Source organism: Silene latifolia, chromosome 7 (assembly GCF_048544455.1).
Source record: "Silene latifolia isolate original U9 population chromosome 7, ASM4854445v1, whole genome shotgun sequence".
In the NCBI taxonomy this organism is placed as follows: Eukaryota; Viridiplantae; Streptophyta; class Magnoliopsida; order Caryophyllales; family Caryophyllaceae; genus Silene; species Silene latifolia.
The window spans coordinates 20,685,817-20,703,238 of record NC_133532.1 but is presented as its reverse complement, the minus strand read 5'-3'; the positions used below and the strand labels follow the sequence as shown (position 1 = coordinate 20,703,238).

The 17,422-nt window shown below is 45.3% G+C and overlaps 1 protein-coding gene across 1 annotated transcript; it reads left to right on the top strand.

The window, feature by feature from the left end:
- The first annotated feature begins 12,108 nt into the window (after positions 1–12,108).
- Positions 12,109–15,154, top strand: LOC141589842 (receptor-like kinase TMK4). Its single transcript, XM_074410464.1, has 2 exons — positions 12,109–14,299; positions 14,406–15,154. The coding sequence occupies exons 1-2, from the start codon at positions 12,169–12,171 to the stop codon at positions 14,900–14,902; spliced, it is 2,628 nt and encodes an 875-aa protein (XP_074266565.1). The 5' UTR covers positions 12,109–12,168; the 3' UTR covers positions 14,903–15,154.
- Positions 15,155–17,422: the final 2,268 nt, after the last annotated feature.

The following is a 17,422-nucleotide window of genomic DNA, read 5'->3' as shown; positions in this document are numbered from 1 at the left end:
CCTACTGATGCATCCTCGTGCCTAGCCAAGCCGACCTTGGGCTCTAATACCACTTGTTGTGCGAAAGCGTGAATATCCTGGGTTGGGCCTCTGCTGCACATGTGTCCACTGTCCATAATAGTACATCTAGCATTATCATTGTGGTTTCTAGACCTGGTAAAACTACCTCGATCCGACCCGACCCGAATGACCCGTATCCGACTTAACACTCGAACTTAAGATTATTGACGCGAAACCGAATTGGCTCGTTACCCGACCCGATTGTTTATTGTTACAAACTGATTATTATCCATAAAAAACTTGATAATAGTTGACCCGAGCCCAAAATAATCCGACCCGAAACCATCAAACCCGAAATTGACCCGACCCGGTTGACCCGTTTGCCAGGTCTAATTGAATAGTATTAGTCGAATTATGGTTTATCTTAGCTGTAATCTTACCTGGTATAATACTGGTTTCCTGTAACTCTACTTTCACTGTTTATAATTTGAAAGTACACGGTTGTAAAAAAAAGATCATCCTCTTTGATGTAAAGAAAAAGAGAGGAAGAGGATAATGATAGTGGAAAATGGGGTAAATAAAAGAGAAAATGATGTGTCAAAAATATAGAAAGAAAGAGAAGAATTAAGAGGATGAAATCATCCTCTTCAATGCGCATGGTCTAACTCTAACTAGACCTGGTAAAAATCATCCTCTTCAATGTTCGATTTGTTTGAAGAGAGAGGGATTGAAGGCCGGTTTCAGTTTGAAGAGAGAGGGATTGAAGGGCGGAGTGTTTTATCTCTTAGGTTTTCTTCGTACGATGAGGGGATTTGGAGATAAAAGGGAAGAGAGGGAAATGGAAGGATACAAAATTATTTGTTTGGATAACAAAAAAGGTATTTTTCCTCTTTCAAGATAAACCGAAATCTTTTCACCATAGGAAATTTTTTGAGGAAAATTGTAACTAATTTAAACACTCATCCTCCACTCCGGCACTCCCCCTCCCCTCCCCTCCCCTCCTTTTACTTCCCCTTTGCCCCCTCCCCTCCCTTTTCTTGCGCTTTTATTATATATCCAAGCACACTCTAGTGTTATAATAGTGAAATTAATCTATTGCAATAGTAGAAGCCATGTTACCATAAGAAAGATTCAACAAATCTCCCTTGTGACAGGTATATCGTCAAAACTCACAAGCTTGTGACGAGTCAAATATCACTTATATGGGTAGATGAGACAAAAATCAGAGTGCCTAGAGAGTTATAAATGACCTGTCTTTATCCACCCATGTGAGTTTTAATTGATCCATCATAAGCTTGTGACGGATATTGTCCATCGCAAATGAGAATTTGTGAAAAAGATTTGTTTATGCACAGAGGGTATTGTAATCGATCCTTGTTCACCACCGAGCAAACCATGATTTCTACATGGCATTTTAAAGATTTAAGGAAACATAAGGACAATACAATAACAATAAGAAGAAACAAGAATTTGTATCAATCAATTAGTCTTACTTATAACCGTTGTAAATTATAACGAAGGGGTGTATCACCCTATCACCCAGAAAAAAGGTGTTAGTTGGGATGGATTTATATCTCCGTTGTAAATTATTCTTGTTTACAACGGATGTAAACAAAAATATGTGTTTTGCAAATTACCGTCTTACATGATATCAGACTAATCGATCTCTAAAAATTTTCCGCCTGTCACAACCTGCTGTATATTTTATCGGTCGGAGATAGAGGTCTTATTCCCATCTCCGGCTTGCCAATAGTCATCCTTCTGTTATGTTATAGTACAATTAATTAGTTTATTAATATTAATATGGTATTATAATATTAGGAATAATATGGCTTGCCTGGAATTCATGGAATAATTATGGGGTAAATTTTAATCGGGTGATACTTACTAGGGAAGTTAATTATTTGGGTAATGAATTTCTTGATCATAGGTTACCTAGGGGGGAGGGTGAGTAATGTATTACTCTATCATGATGGTAATAGATTTGGGAGATGAATAATTACTCTAATACCAAACATGAAAAATAAACCTTATATATCACTCCCCTATTTATTTTTCCCTTTTACCCTCAATCCAAGCAAGCCCTAAATATGAGTTTGGAGTTTGGACCCTACCAAGTACCAACCCTTCGTCCACCTCACATTCATATTCCCCTGCCTCCACATGCAAATTCAGTCCGGTCAACACCCAAAACCCAAATTCGCCCATCATCCCCTAAATGAAACTCCAGCCGTCACCCTCACCACACACCCCTGACGAACCCAAACCAAATCACCAAACCCACTTTTTGCACCGCCTGGCGCCTGTCCCTCCGTTGCCTGACCTCCGAACACCACCTCTCACACCTTCACCGCCACCACTCTCCGACCAACCATCGCCACCCTTGCCCTTATCCTAAGCTTAGATTGTTAGTTTAGTAAATAAATTTCCCTACCCTCCTCCGTGCTTCAAGTTTGTGTGTCTCCGTCGTTGCCTCCGTCCATGTCATTGCTGTCGTTGCCTTCTCCGCTGTTATCTATATATAGTTGCTACGACGACCTTTTCCGCCATTTTGCTTCGGCAACCGCCACCGCTCTAAACCTCTACAACAGACCGTCTTTGACTTCTCCTCACCCACCTCGGGGTTCGCCCCAGCCACCACCTCTGCCTAACGGGCCCGATGGTATGACTCTGCCGGCTTCGGCCCGCCACTGAATCGAAGTGCCTCATCGGACGTGTGCTTTGTTTTGATTTTGTTTTATTGTTTTTCTTTTAATTTAATTACACTGTTGAGTTTGGTTTGACCCTCACAGTTTCGGTGTTTCACGAGTTTGTTTCGGCCTCGTGCACAGTGCACCGTTTGCTTTTTTAGACGGTGTTTCACGAGCTGTGACGACCCTCGTGCACCTTGACGTCCATTTAGTTTGTGTCTCACGAGTTGTTTTAACACTCGTGCACAATTAGTCTTATTAGTGTTATTAGTGTTATTACTATGTGTGGCTCTTCTAAAGGCAAATTCAAGACACACGCAAGGCAATCAAATCCGGTACTGCGTCTACAATGATCAACTTGGCTCATCTACAATGGTCTCATCAACTATCTTTGGTCCAGTCAAAGCGTCTATTAACCACTGTTTTGACCGATGGGGTGTATTAAAGAATATTATATTAGAGATATTATTATTATTAGGGAAATATATTATCAAGATAACATATTATAGTTAGGATATTATAATTAGGAATATTCTTGGAGTATTTCGCAATATAGTCAAGAATATTCCTAAGTATAATATCCGAAGTATAACTTCGGATGTACAATAATTATCCAGTTATATAGTCCAGATACTGGTCTTTGTTAGAAAAAAAGGCTTATTTTTTTTGTTTTTGATTATTATCCTTCAAAAAAAAAAAAAAGTTTAATAGTTTTCCTAGGCACATCTCCTTACTACTAATAAGAGAATAAAAATTCTCATAATTTTCCCTCCGAAATGCATCAATCTTAATAAGGAAACAATTAAAACTTTCCTTTAATAAACTATTATTTTTTCCGTAAAATATAATCTTATTATAATTATACTCTAATCTTGGAGTAATTAAATTAAAAATTATGATTTTTTTTTCATTATAATAAATAAAATTGGTATTAAACTATAGACTAAGTTGCTAAATTTTTCATAATGCAATAACGATTATTTTAGGAAAAAAAACTGTTCCGGGTGTAATTCCAGAGCAGTTATTTGTCACCACCCGTGCTTGTAGAATGACGTCCTTGGTTGAATCCTCCTTGCGGTCTCCTGAAACGATGAACAAACTGAGGGCTCGGCTTTGGGCCGAGCGAACTCACTCCGACGCTCAAGTCAGTAACTTAGAGAGGTAAGTTGTTGTTACTTAGCAAAGTGCGTGTTGTATAGAGATAAGGAAGATATTACCAGATGAATAGTGGTTCTTAGGTTAAATTGTGGATCCCTTACTCAATGAGAGTGGAGGAGTATTTATAGACTTTCACCTTTTGTCACGTAGTGGCCAAGTGGCTAGCAGGTGGAAAGACTGATCTACCCTCGGCCGAGGGACCCATGGCAGGCCGACGGGCCCTGTTGGCTCACCGCCGAGGGGTCTTGGATATGAGTTCGCGGATGTGTGCCCCGGCTGGCTGGTTGCCCCGGCCGGGACCCATTTGACAGGCCGACAGGCCTCGTCGGTTAGGCTGCCTAAGCCGTTGACTTGCTGTGGATATCTTTGACCTTGCTCAATATGTTGACTGGTCAGCGGGTGCAGAATATGCCCCATCAATTTGCCCCCAGCGTAGTCTATGCCGTGGTATGGGCTCCGATGTACGTTGAGCGTATATTCTGCGTAATTCACAATTTTCTGCCCCGGCTTCTTCTACCTCGGCGTGGCCCTGCTTAGGCCGTACCATATCCCCCCTCCACATGGTTGTGCAATGGACATCCGATGTGGAAAAGGCAATGACGCTGGCTGAGACCAGGGTGGAGAGTGCCGGTTGTTTCTGATTGCTCCCTGGCCGGTGCTTTCTGGCTTGGTTGATTATGTGGCCGGCGGAGAAACGGATACTTAGGAATTTTGTTGAGGAAGATGAACAGGCAGAGAGATATGAAGGGGCGTTTTGAAGACGTTTGGTCACTGTTGCATTGATTGACATTCAACTGTTGCAACGATTGACATTCCGCGGTTGCATGTCTGACACGTGTCTGATTGCTGATTGGCTGACGTTTCATGGGCTGTGCCCTGATTGGTCCTTCTTCATGGGCTTTTTCCTATAAATAGGGCAGTTAGTTTTTGAAATTGGGCACCAATTTCGTTCTCTTAAAATTTTCTTTCCTCCAAATTTCCACGGGTTTTTCTCTCTTCTAATCTCCAGTGTTCTGACTTTGGCTAGTGTTTTTCTTCAAGGTAAACAAACAAACTTTTCTCGATCTCTTATTTTGTTGAATCACTATTGTTATCATGTCTTCTACTGAGGCCGGACCTAGTAACCCTGCGCCGGGGGGTTCCCCGTCGCATCTGGATGAAGGGGAGGCATTGGCCGCCGTCCCACTAAGGTCCGGGGGTCCGAGGTCTCCTTCTCCTGAAGTTGATCCTCAAATTTTGGAGGAATGGGAGGATGATGATGATGTTGATGACGACGGAGACGATTTCGGTGATGATGCTGAAAGGGCTCATCCTAATGAGGGGAGGCAGTACGTCATGGATCACGGCGAGCCTTGTAAGGTCGGCCCTGACCGTACTTGGACCCATAAGTTCGCCCGTTGTTCCGGCGAGATATTTTTCGAGGGCCATTTCTACTTTGGCACGGGATACAAAATTGTTATCCCTGAGAGGGATCAGGCCATCTGTTGCCCTCCACCGGGTTGCACCGGCGTATATATGCGACATCTGGAGTACGGGCTCCGGTTTCCGCTGAATGATTACGTTATGGCCATCATTAGGGCTATGAACGTCGCTGTGGCCCAGCTTCACCCGTTGGCTGTTAGGACCATAGTCGGCTTCGTCTGGCTCTGTCTCTTTAAGGGGGAGGTCCCAACGGTTAATTTATTCCGTCGGCTTCACCACCTTCGGCAGTCATTTCCCGGTAAGGTGGGGTGGTATAGCGTGCAAGTGGAGCCGGGGTACATCTCCGTTGATAAGCTTTCCTCCTGCAAGGATTGGAAAGATCGGTGGGTGTACGTTGAGGTGCCGGATGACTATCCGCTCCCGGTCCTTCCACAGCACCAAGTTAATTTGCGGTGCGAGACTAAGGCGGAGCATGACGGATGGGTTACCGGAAAAAACTTAAGATGGACGCCGACAAGGTCCCTCTTAATGAGGATGAGAGGTCAAGATGAGGCTCTTTGAGACGGACAAGAGCGGGGCGTCGAAAAGATGGATCCCCCGACGCAGATCATCCTTCGGGATGAGTCGTCACCATGTCGGCCTCATACCGGCCCTGGCGCAGGGTGAGTGGGGTCGGTGTGAGGCCCATGACTGCTCTCAATGTTTCTGTCTGTTTTGAATTTTGGTTCATTCCTTGCCTAACTCTTGCTTTGCTTCTTTTGCAGATCATTTTGGCGCGGACCTGTCCGAGGATATTCTTAAGAGGATGGGGCTGCACAAGGACAAGACCGTTGCTGATTTGCACCCTAAGGCTCTGGCCCGTGATCGCAGGACGTCGCCGAATGACCTGATGGATCAGCAGCTTAAAGGCCTGAATGTGGAGGCGGCCCAAGCGAGGATTGCTAGTAACATGCCGCGTCGAACGCGGAAAACAAAGCCTTCGGCGGCGACGGCGTCGACATCCTTTCCACCTCCCATCCCTTCAGTCCAGAAGTTGCCGGTGGAGATCGTTGACATCACCAACGGGGAGGACTCTGATGCGGAGGGATCTCCCCTCGTCCTTAAGAGGAAAAGGTCCACCCCTGCTGCTGCTGCTGTTGCCGCTGCTGCTACCGAGGGCGGCAAGGAAATGGGCCCTCCGACAAAGAAGTCCAAGCCTGGTACCGATTTATCCTATGGCTCAAACTCAGCCGACTCATTGGGCGTTCCTGATGAGTGGCTTTCCGATATGTCCATGTATACTGACACGGATGTTTTAATTGACTTTTTGTAGATCAACCGTCGGCAGCCGCCGTTCTCACCGTGCGGCAATTGGAGAAGCAGCCTGAAAAGGCGGGTGATAGAAATGTCACCGTTGCTCCCCTACCTCAGAAGATTTCCCCCGCCGAGCTTGTGGCCGAGGGTGCCAAAATATCCAAGAGGCTGGCGAAGTGGACTCAGCGAGCCGGATCCCACATTATGGAGCAAGAGAAGACCATGGCTGAGGCCGCCCCACAGCTCGAGCGGCTAAGGCCGGAACTTGACGCGGCGAACAAGGAGGCTAAGAGGGCCAAGGCGGAGGCTGAAGAGGCAGTCCGTGCTGAGAGAAAACTTAGGGAGGACGCTGAAAAGGAAGTCCTTGCTGAGAGAGCCAAGGCCGAGGTCGGCGGCTGCGCCGCCAAAGCCGCTAAGCGGGAGATGCGTGACTTTGTTCGAAGCGCGCCGACCTTTATCTTACACGAGGAACGAATTTAGGGACTGTTCCAGACCCAGGGGAAGGTGGTCCGGGACAAGGAAGCTATCATTGCCCAAAGGGAGGAGGACATTGAGAAACTCCAAACCGTTCTTCTCCCTAACATGTGCGCCCAATATCGGGACCTGGCCGAAGGAGCTGCCAGGGAAGTGATTGAGGAGCTCTTCCCTCTCGATGGCTCCTTTCCTTGGGACAGATTTGACGAGCTGTTTGATGACAAGCTCGAAGCTAAGGAGGAAGAGGCGAAGGAAAAGGCCAAGGAGGAAGCAAGGGTGAAGAGGGAGGCGGAGGCGGCCGCGGAGAAGGCGGCCCTTGCTGAGGAGGCTAGGGCAGCCAAAGAGGAAGCCGAGAGGATGAAGGCAGCTGAGGCTGCGGAAGCTGAAGCTGAGACTGCTGAGACAGCTTCTGGGTCTCCCATTAAGGACGATGCTGCTAACGCTGCGGCGACGGCGAGCGAAGAACGAGGCATAGGGAGACGGGCGGTTGTCACCAGGCTCTCCCGGCGCCTCGGATAGCTTTAGCTGTTCGGGGGCCAATTATTAAGCCTTTCCTCCCTGCCATCTTTTGGCGCTTAGATGATATCTGTAACCTTTTGCCTTTCTTTTCCTTGTATTTTTGTACAACTTTGGTAGGTTGTCTTTTGGCTTATCCTTATGGGGACGGCCGTCGTCTGCATTTCTTGTAATTTGTTGAACATTTTTAATAAGAGCTCGCTTCTTTTGTCTCCGGCTTGGCCGAGGTCTTTACCCCATTTTTCTGAGTTGTCTTCTTGCGCTAGTAGTTGAGCGTCTTAACTGTAAACGTTTTCACTTTGCCTCTGGCTTGGCCGAGGTCTTTTCTCGTCTTCGTCTGGGTTGTCTTCTCACGTTATTAATTGAGCGCCTCTTTTGTTTTCGCCTCGGCCTGGCCGAGACAGTCTAGAGTGCGTATCTCAACTGTTTAACGTTCCTAAGGAATGTTGATTGCTTTTGCGAGTATCAGCTGTGCTGGTAGTGGCTGCCGTGGCGCCTACCTCCTGGGGTGACTGCGACGGCGCCTGCTTCTTGATGATGACTGCCGTGGCGTCTACCACTTGGAGTGACTGCTGCGGCGTCTACCTCTTGGGGTGACTGCCGTAGCGTCTACTACTTGGGGTGACTGCGACGGCGCCTGCTTCTTGATGATGACTGCCGTGGCGTCTACCACTTGGAGTGACTGCTGCGGCGTCTACCTCTTGGAGTGATCGCCGTAGCGTCTACTACTTGGGGTGACTGCGACGGCGCCGCTTCTTGATGATGATCTGCCGTGGCGTCTACCACTGGGTAGGACTGCTGCGCGTCTACCTCTTGGGGTGATTGCCGTAGCGTCTACTACTTGGGGTGACTAACGACGGCGCCACCTTCTTGATGATGGCTGCCGCTCTTGTCGGTATGACAAAGTGTGAGCGGTACTGTTTCGATAGTGACTACCGCTCTTGTCGGTATGACAAGTGTGAGCGGTACACTGCTTTCGATAGTGACTATTTGGGAAATGGACACTTTGATGGAGAACTTGGACGATTCCTCATTAGATATAAACATGTGTCGGGGTACCCACAGTTGTCTTGGGCACCTCCGACACTTTACAAGGTATTCCCTGAGGTCGTCAATGTTCTAATCGGCTTATTAAAGGCACACCTTCCTAGTTAGCCGTCAGTTGCATCCATGAGGTCGCCCTCCTGTTGTAAGGATGGGCTTTTCCCCTTCTCTGACTTCTTTGCCACTTTGAGGGATTGCATGTTGCATCCTCTGGCAGATATCTGGGTGTTGACCACCTCGTCCTTCTCGTCCTTGGAGACGAGCTTATGCGCTTCCCCCCGGTCCGAGACATACATCAGTGTCAGGGCCCGTATGGACATCACCGCGTCGGCCTCGCTCAGAGTGACTCGGCCGATAAGAACGTTGTAGGCGGACGAGCCGTCAATGACCACGAACTCAGCTAGGACATTCTTAGCCGCAATCCCTTCGCCGAACATCACCGGCAGTCTGATTGACCCCAGGGGTACTAGTCCGGCCCCGGAGAAGGCAGTACATGGACCGGTGCAAGGGCTTAGGTCCTTGACTTTCAGCCGAGGTTGAGGAAGCATTCCCCGAACATGATGTTCGTGTAGGCGCCCGTGTCAATCGTGCACCTCTTGACCGTGGTGGTTGGAGATGTCCAAGTGGACTATGAGTGGGTCGCTGTGAGGAGCGATGACTCCCTCGTAGTCCTTCTTCCCAATAGTCACATCGGGGATGTTGGAAGCGGGGACCGCTGTTTTGGGCACAAAGTTGATGGCCTGATACAACTCGTTCAGGTGCCGTTTGTGCCCATGAGCGGACCCACCGTTCTCGTTGCCCCCGATGACAACATGGATCACTCATATCCGTTCAAAGACGGATTTCTTATTTGAACCGCCGGCCTCAGTCTTTTGGCCTTTGGCAACATACTTGCCGAGGCTCCCCTTCCGGATTAGCTCTTCAATGGCATTCTTCGGATGCCGGCTTGTCGATAAGGTGACCGGTGTGGCCGTGGTACTCACAAAAGATCGGCTCGTGTCACCGTCTCCCTTCGGCTTGGGGGCCTCTCCCATTTCGGCCCTCGCCCTTGCTCGGGCGAAGACCTCGGCGGCGGATACAACCGGGGGGTGTGGTCACGGTACCGCCTTTGGTGGTATGTTCCCGGATTCCCCCGGCGCCCGCCGAGCTCGCTTTCCGCGATTTATCGAGACCGTGACCTGTTATTGTCACGGCGTCTTTCATCCGGGTTGTCCTCCCGTGGCTCTTCTTCTCGAGTGCCCGGCCTCGCTGTAGCCGACCCAGGTCTTGTGATAGTCCTCTACCTTGATGGCTTGATCGGCCATCTTCCTGGCGGCGTCTAAGCCCAGGCCTCCGGACTTGATGAGCTCGTTTTTAAGTCTCCCCTTGGGAGGCCTTTCATCGCCGTGAAGGCTGCCACTCGGGATTAATCTCTCGAATCTGCTGAACCTTGGCATCGAACCTCTTCACATAGCTTCGCAGGGACTCGCCCCCCTCCTGCCTAATAGTTAGGAGGTCCGATGTCTCCACGGCCCTCCTCTTATTGCAAGAGTACTGGGCTAGGAAGGCGTCCCTTAGGTCGGCGTAACAAGATATCCGAGCCGTCGGGCGACCCTTTGTACCAACTCGAGCTATCCCATGCAAGGTCGTTGGGAAGACTCGGCACCAGATTTCATCGGGTTGTTCCCACACCGACATGTACGACTCGAAGGCCTCGGCATGGTCGGTGGGGTCGCTATCCCCTTTGTATGTGAACGCCGGCAATTTTAGTTTGGTTGGCACGGCGGTGTCAAGGACATAGGCACTGAGGGGCTGTCTGACCACGTGTCGAATGACGCGCGGCGATCGACTCCTCGCGTTCCTAGTCCGGCTCCTCTCCTCGTACTGGGTGGGGCTTCTCCTCCGACTATGGTAAGTCGGGCTTCTCCTCCGACTCTGACGAGTCGGGCTTCTTTCACTCCTCCTCGAGGCGGGCCTCGTCGGTGCCGCGGCGACGCTGTCCTCCCGCGGTGCGGGAAGGACTTAGGTCCACCACCGCACGCTGGGCTCCTCCGGCGTCTTGACGGGGCCGGCTTCTTCCGTGCTCCATTCGGTCTCTTGGAGTCACGTTCTGGGCCCTGGTCTCCTGGACGGGTTCCGCCGCTCTTGTCGGTGTGACAGTGTGAGCCGACGTACTACTAATGAGGTCCAGGAGTAGCTTCAGTTTCGCTACATCAACCACATGTCCCATGATGGTGACCTGGTTGGCGGGCAGCGGCATATCTGGTATTGTTGGCATCCCGTACTCCGGCTGAATTACCCGGCCGGTGGAGGGCTGCGCAACTCCAGAGTTGTGGACGGTATCGTCTTGGCAGAACTCGGTTTCGTCAGTTACGAATACCTCTTGTTGTTTTGACATCTTCTTAGCTTTTGGGGTGGGTTTTTGTTTTGTTTGGGAATGAATGTGACTAGCTTCTAGTATCTTTTCCCACAGACGGCGCCAATTGTTCCGGGTGTAATTCCAGAGCAGTTATTTGTCACCACCCGTGCTTGTAGAATGACGTCCTTGGTTGAATCCTCCTTGCGGTCTCCTGAAACGATGAACAAACTGAGGGCTCGGCTTTGGGCCGAGCGAACTCACTCCGACGCTCAAGTCAGTAACTTAGAGAGGTAAGTTATTGTTACTTAGCAAAGTGCGTGTTGTAGAGAGATAAGGAAGATATTACCAGATGAATAGTGGTTCTTAGGTTAAATTGTGGATCCCTTACTCAATGAGAGTGGAGGAGTATTTATAGACTTTCACCTTTTGTCACGTAGTAGCCAAGTGGCCAAGTGGCTAGCAGGTGGAAAGACTGATCTACCCTCGGCCGAGGGACCCATGGCAGGCCGACGGGCCCTGTTGGCTCACCGCCGAGGGGTCTTGGATATGAGTTCGCGGATGTGTGCCCCGGCTGGCTGGTTGCCCCGGCCGGGACCCATTTGACAGGCCGACAGGCCTCGTCGGTTAGGCTGCCTAAGCCGTTGACTTGCTGTGGATATCTTTGACCTTGCTCAATATGTTGACTGGTCAGCGGGTGCAGAATATGCCCCATCAAAAACTTAACACATACTTACTATTAAGTTCATGACAAAAAAATTCAATAAAAAAAATCGGAGAGAATTATAAAATGAAATCGGAGTTTTATAGTAAAAAGAGTACTTTCATAAAAATAAGTTTACACAATTATCTTCGATTAGTTTTTCCATTTCCATTTTTTTTTGTTTCATATCAAAATACAATGGAGTGAAATATTAAATATTAATAAGATGTCGATTTAAATAATACCTTTAAAAATAAAAATTCTATAGATATCACGCATGTACTACGCGGGATCTATACTAGTTCATATAAAAACCGTCTAAAAATCTGTTACCGTCTAAAAATCTAAAAATCTGTTACCCATCTATTTTTCACAAACTAACAAAAATCTGTTACTCAAATTCTGTTACATTCCCTCTTCCTTCTCTCTCCTATCTTTCTAGAGAGAGAAACATGGAACAAAACAACCTTCCCTTCCTTCTCCTTATCTCTTTTTCCGTCGTCGGACTCGTCTCCGGCGACGACACGGAAATCATGAAAACCCTCTCACAGTCCCTCAAACCGACCCCACCCGGCTGGTCCGGTTCCAACCCATGTCACTGGACCGGTATTGCTTGCGACTCCTCCGGCCGAGTCACCACCATCAACCTCGCCGGAAAATCTTTATCCGGCAACTTACCGGCGAATCTTGGGCAACTCTCCGCTCTTCAATCCCTCTCTCTTCAAAGAAACCGCTTTTCCGGTTCGATTCCTTCAATCTCTGACATGCCGGACCTCCGGGAAATTTACCTTGGTGAGAACTCGTTTTCGAGTATCGATTTTCCCTTCCTTTCTAACCTCCCTAGCCTTCAATTCTTCAGCATTGAGGATAATCCTCTTCAAAGTTGGTCAATTCCTAAGGAATTATCCGCTAGTTCTTCCCTTGTCGAGTTTAATGTTGCTAATTCGGGTGTTAACGGGTCAATTCCCGACATTTTCGAGTCGATGACGAGCTTAAAAGATTTACGACTCTCCTATAATGACATTACTGGTACATTTCCTCCGTCGATTGCGAAAACATTTCTCCAACATTTCTGGGTTAATAACCAACAACATGGGATTTCCGGTGAGATTTTCTTGCTTGAACAAATTACGAGTTTGGAACAAATCTGGGTTCATACGAATTCGTTCTCAGGTCCAATCCCTAATTTCTCAAATTGTGTCTCATTGTTTGATCTTCAGCTTCGAGATAATCGATTCACCGGGATTATCCCTCCTTCGCTTAGCAATCTTCCTAAACTAGTCAATATTTCGCTTCAGAACAACCGGTTTCAAGGACCAATGCCGTTCTTTGGCAAGAATGTTAAGGTTACCTTAGGTGGTTCCAATAGTTTTTGTTTGTCTAGGCCTGGCCCTTGTGATCCCCAAGTGACCGCCTTACTCGAGATTGTCAGCGCCTTTGGTTACCCTTCAGTGATAGCTGATTCTTGGGTAGGGAATGATGCTTGTCAGAATTGGGCTCATGTGACTTGTAACTCTGCTGGAGCGGTTATAGTTGTGAACTTTGGTAAGCTAGGTTGGGTCGGGACAATTTCACCAGCTTTTGCTAATCTAACGTCGCTTACTTCTATCCTTTTGAATGATAATAAGCTCGTTGGGACGGTCCCAGATGCTTTAGCCACACTTCAGATGTTGCAGAAGGTGGATTTGTCTAACAACAATCTGACAGGGAAAATTCCTACTTTTAGTAAGAATGTAACAGTTGTGTTGGGTGGGAATCCTTTTGTGGGCACAGATGTCGACACTGCAGGTTCTCTAAGTTCACCCCCGGGTAGTGGTGCGAAAAACGAGGACGACAAATCTGGATCACACCTCTCGTTTTTTGTGATTGCGGTTATTATTATTGGTGTCATGGTTTTACTGATAGTACTGGGGTTTTTCTTATACCGTCAATTTAAGAAAGTTGGTGGAGTCAAACGGTCTAAGAAAGAGAAGGCCGATGAGGACGAAGATGTGACGATGAATAACCCAATTGGGTTTCCTCGAGGGAGCCCGAGTGAGACAAGTAGTATGCTTAACAAAACCAGTAATTTGTTTGATAATGGCACTCCTATTCCCATAGAAGTTCTTCGCGATGTGACTAATCAATTTAGTAACGAGAACATTCTAGGCCGAGGAGGGTCCGGGGTAGTTTACAAGGGTGTACTCCAAGATGGGACTCAGATAGCAGTTAAGAGAATAATTGATGTCAGTGTGACGAGTACCAAGGGGAAGAATGAATTTGAATCAGAAATCGCGGTGTTATCTAAGGTAAGACATAGGCATTTGGTGGCTCTGTTAGGGTATTGTGTCGCTAAGAACGAATGGATTCTGGTTTACGAGTATATGTCACAAGGGACATTAGGGCAACATTTGTTTGAGTGTGATAAGGGTTTCTCCTCTCTTACATGGATGCAAAGGCTTGTCATCGCGTTGGATGTCGCTAGAGGTGTTGCATACCTTCATTCCGAGGCACAAGAGAGTTTCATTCATAGGGATTTGAAGCCTTCTAATATACTTCTTGGGGATAATATGAGAGCCAAGGTTTCTGACTTTGGGTTGGTCAAGATTACCTCTGACCATGAGAAACACACTGTTGAAACTCGGATAGCCGGAACCTTTGGTTATCTTGCACCAGAATATGCATGTATGTCAATATGTTACCTTGCAAATCTCAAGTTTTTCATTGTTTGAATTTGTTCTCGTGTTATCTTACAATGATGTTTTCATTTCCGATGTCTTTGGATTGGCAGTCTCAGGAAGAGTAACCAGAAAGGCAGATGTGTTTGCATTTGGAGTGATTCTAATGCAGCTAATCACTGGAAGAAAGGCCTTAGATGACAGCTTAGGCGAAGATGATAGTCCACTAGCAAGCTGGTTTCGAAAAATGGTAGTGATGGGCAAAGATAACCTCCGGAATAACCTTGATCCTCAACTTATGGATTCCGTTGATGATGGCATTTTGGATAGCATGTTGGAAGTTGCTGTGCTCGCAGGGCACTGCACTGCCCGCAATCCACAGGGCCGACCCGAAATGAGCCATGCTGTCACCGTCCTCTCCCCCTTGGTTAATCAGTGGAGACCGACCACAGAGATTGAAGCCCCCATTGATGATCCTATGTCAAAGACCAATAACTCGAGCCTTCCTGACCTATTGCAGAGATGGAAAGATGGCGTGACTACTAGTATGACTGAGTATAGTGTCGGTGAAACTAGTACAGCTATGGGCGAGAAGGTTCAGGGCCGATAGACTTAAATCGATGACTATGTGTGAAAGTATGATTCTACTGTCTTGGACAAAATTTGATGCTTGCAACTTGGAATATCATTAGGGTAGCCTTATAGTTGTGAACGGAAGAATACAGGGAACAGAAGAAACCTTGGACGCTGAAACTATGGAAGGAGACATGTACTTTATCGATGTTTTAAGCTAATCAATAGTGCTGTAATTAGTTATGTACTGAGTACTTTGCACCTTCATGTAAATCTACGCCTAATTTGGTAGGGGGTATCAATCTCAATGTCGTACTAGTCGCTATAACTCTTAACGTTTGGGAGTTAATGTATAAATGTTACAGTGTAGTTCAGAGTAGTATATTTTTAGGTGTGTCCGCCTTTAACCGTCCACATCTAGCGAAGTTAGAGAATTGACAAGCATGTTTAAAATATCAACCTTAGAAGAAATTGATGCAAATGTCAGTAATGCTGCAACTTATAAAAGAAACTACAAAGGCTTAATGCTAAACCCCTAATCAGAAATTGATGCAAATTGATGCAATGGACTTGCTGTTCTTTTCTAAACCTTTGATTTACATCCAGAATTCTTCAATACTCTGACTTAGTCAAGGATAGTACTATATAAGGCTATAAGCAACTGGGCTAAAGCTTTATAATATGCTTTTTCGTCTCAATCATTTATTTACCTTTGATTAGAATACCCCTCACATTGAGGTGCGGTGTCTACATTCATGTCAAACAATCGAGATTAGGCTCTGATAATCGATTTATAATTCAGTTATCAAACCAAGATTTGTTATCTTGTATTACTTGCATAAATGTTTTCTGTTTTTGACATAGTCGGGTCAGGTTATGGTTCATGCAAGCTTCCTATGTTACTCTTTCATAAGAATTGGTGCCTCTTGCGGTAAGTACTATGGTAGAAATTTATTTCGTCTTACGTAAGACTTATTGTATCTTATTTTATACTGGGTTGAAACGTTGTGGATGCGCCATGTGGCGTTTCAACCTTAATTAAAGTAATTAGTTACAACTAATTAATAAATATGAACATAATAAATACTGCATAAATCTCACCAAAGTTTTAATTATAGTTTAATAAATGTTACGGTTTTTATTAAATTATACTCCCTCCGTTCTAAATAATTGACGTTTTCATTTTACGAGGCGAACCTTTGAATTTAATTTCTACAAAAATATATTGGTTGAAAATTTATAAAAATTGTACTAAATTTCTTTATGAATAGAGCTTTAATATGAGTATACATTTCAACTAGATTTAATGTCCGTGCGATGCACGGGCCCATTTTTAGTATTCTTTCATGTTTAATGTAATAACTAGTTGAAAAGCCTGTGCCATGCACGGGGCTCTCATTAGGGTCATCTGTATAAATATACGGAGTATTCTATAGTTGATAAAAAAAGTTCAATTATGTAAATCATTGATAAACAAAAGTTCGTGGTTGGTATAGTTAATCAATGAACTATTAGTGCTTTTGCATAGGAGTTTTGTCATTTAGTAGTTATCAATTCAGTTGTAAAACATCAAGTAACATGGTAAGATTATGTAATTAGTTTTTCCATTATTGTTATAGGTATCACTGGTTTTAATTAAATACAAAACATTAGCTCCATAAATATAGTACAACTCACCAAATGAATCGCCCTTAATAACTGAGACAGACCTTTATGAATTTTGCAAATTATTTTAACCTATAACAACTACGTAAAACTAATAGGTTTTACGTAAAGCAACAAGTATCATAATTATCTATGTTTAGTGTGTTTAGAGCAATGTTAGATCTCCTATAGCAAAAGTTTTCCTCGATTATCTACAATTAATTAAGAGAGTGTTTTGCTCTTTATATACCTTCTCGTAAAATCAAATCCACACTAAATTCCAATAAAATTAGCAGTCTCTAAACAACAGTACAAAAATATATGTGATTCTGTTACATAGGATGCATGAGAGTCTCATTAGGATCCTCTTTAACAATATGCATATTGAATGTTCTAAGAATTTGTTGAACAATAAATTGCAAACATTGGTTTACATTGTCATGCTTTGATAGTAGAAGTCAATTAAGTTGATAAAAAAAAGTCCAACAATCTTGAAAATCGGAACACAAATAAATTTTGGGTTGATTATTGATGGATCATATCAGTCCCTTTAACTTAAAATAAAGCTACTCCTTTTGGTATTAATGATATCAGTTGTATAGAATTCGAAGACACAGTTGTATAATGTATTACCTATTTTTATAGTTGTATGCACCACCGATTTTAGTTAATTTAAAACGCCATTTCCAAAAATGTGGTTTAATTCCATAAAATGAACACATGATAACTGAGGCCGATTTTATAAGATTCACAAATTAGATTAACTTACAACATTTACGAATATTCCATTTTGTAAGCATACGACCGTGTAAATGTTGAATGGTGGTACGAAAAACAGCATGTATCTCAATTATATATGTAGCTTATTTGGAGGATTTTTGTTAGATCTCTAAACAATAAAAAATTATTTTTG

Bases quoted from the DNA above. Each gene is read 5' to 3' on its own strand.
- LOC141589842 (XM_074410464.1), top strand. From the start codon at position 12,169: ATGAAAACCCTCTCACAGTCCCTCAAACCGACCCCACCCGGCTGGTCC. The intron at 14,300-14,405 runs GTATGTCAATAT...TTGGATTGGCAG, and splicing joins TCTTGCACCAGAATATGCAT to TCTCAGGAAGAGTAACCAGA.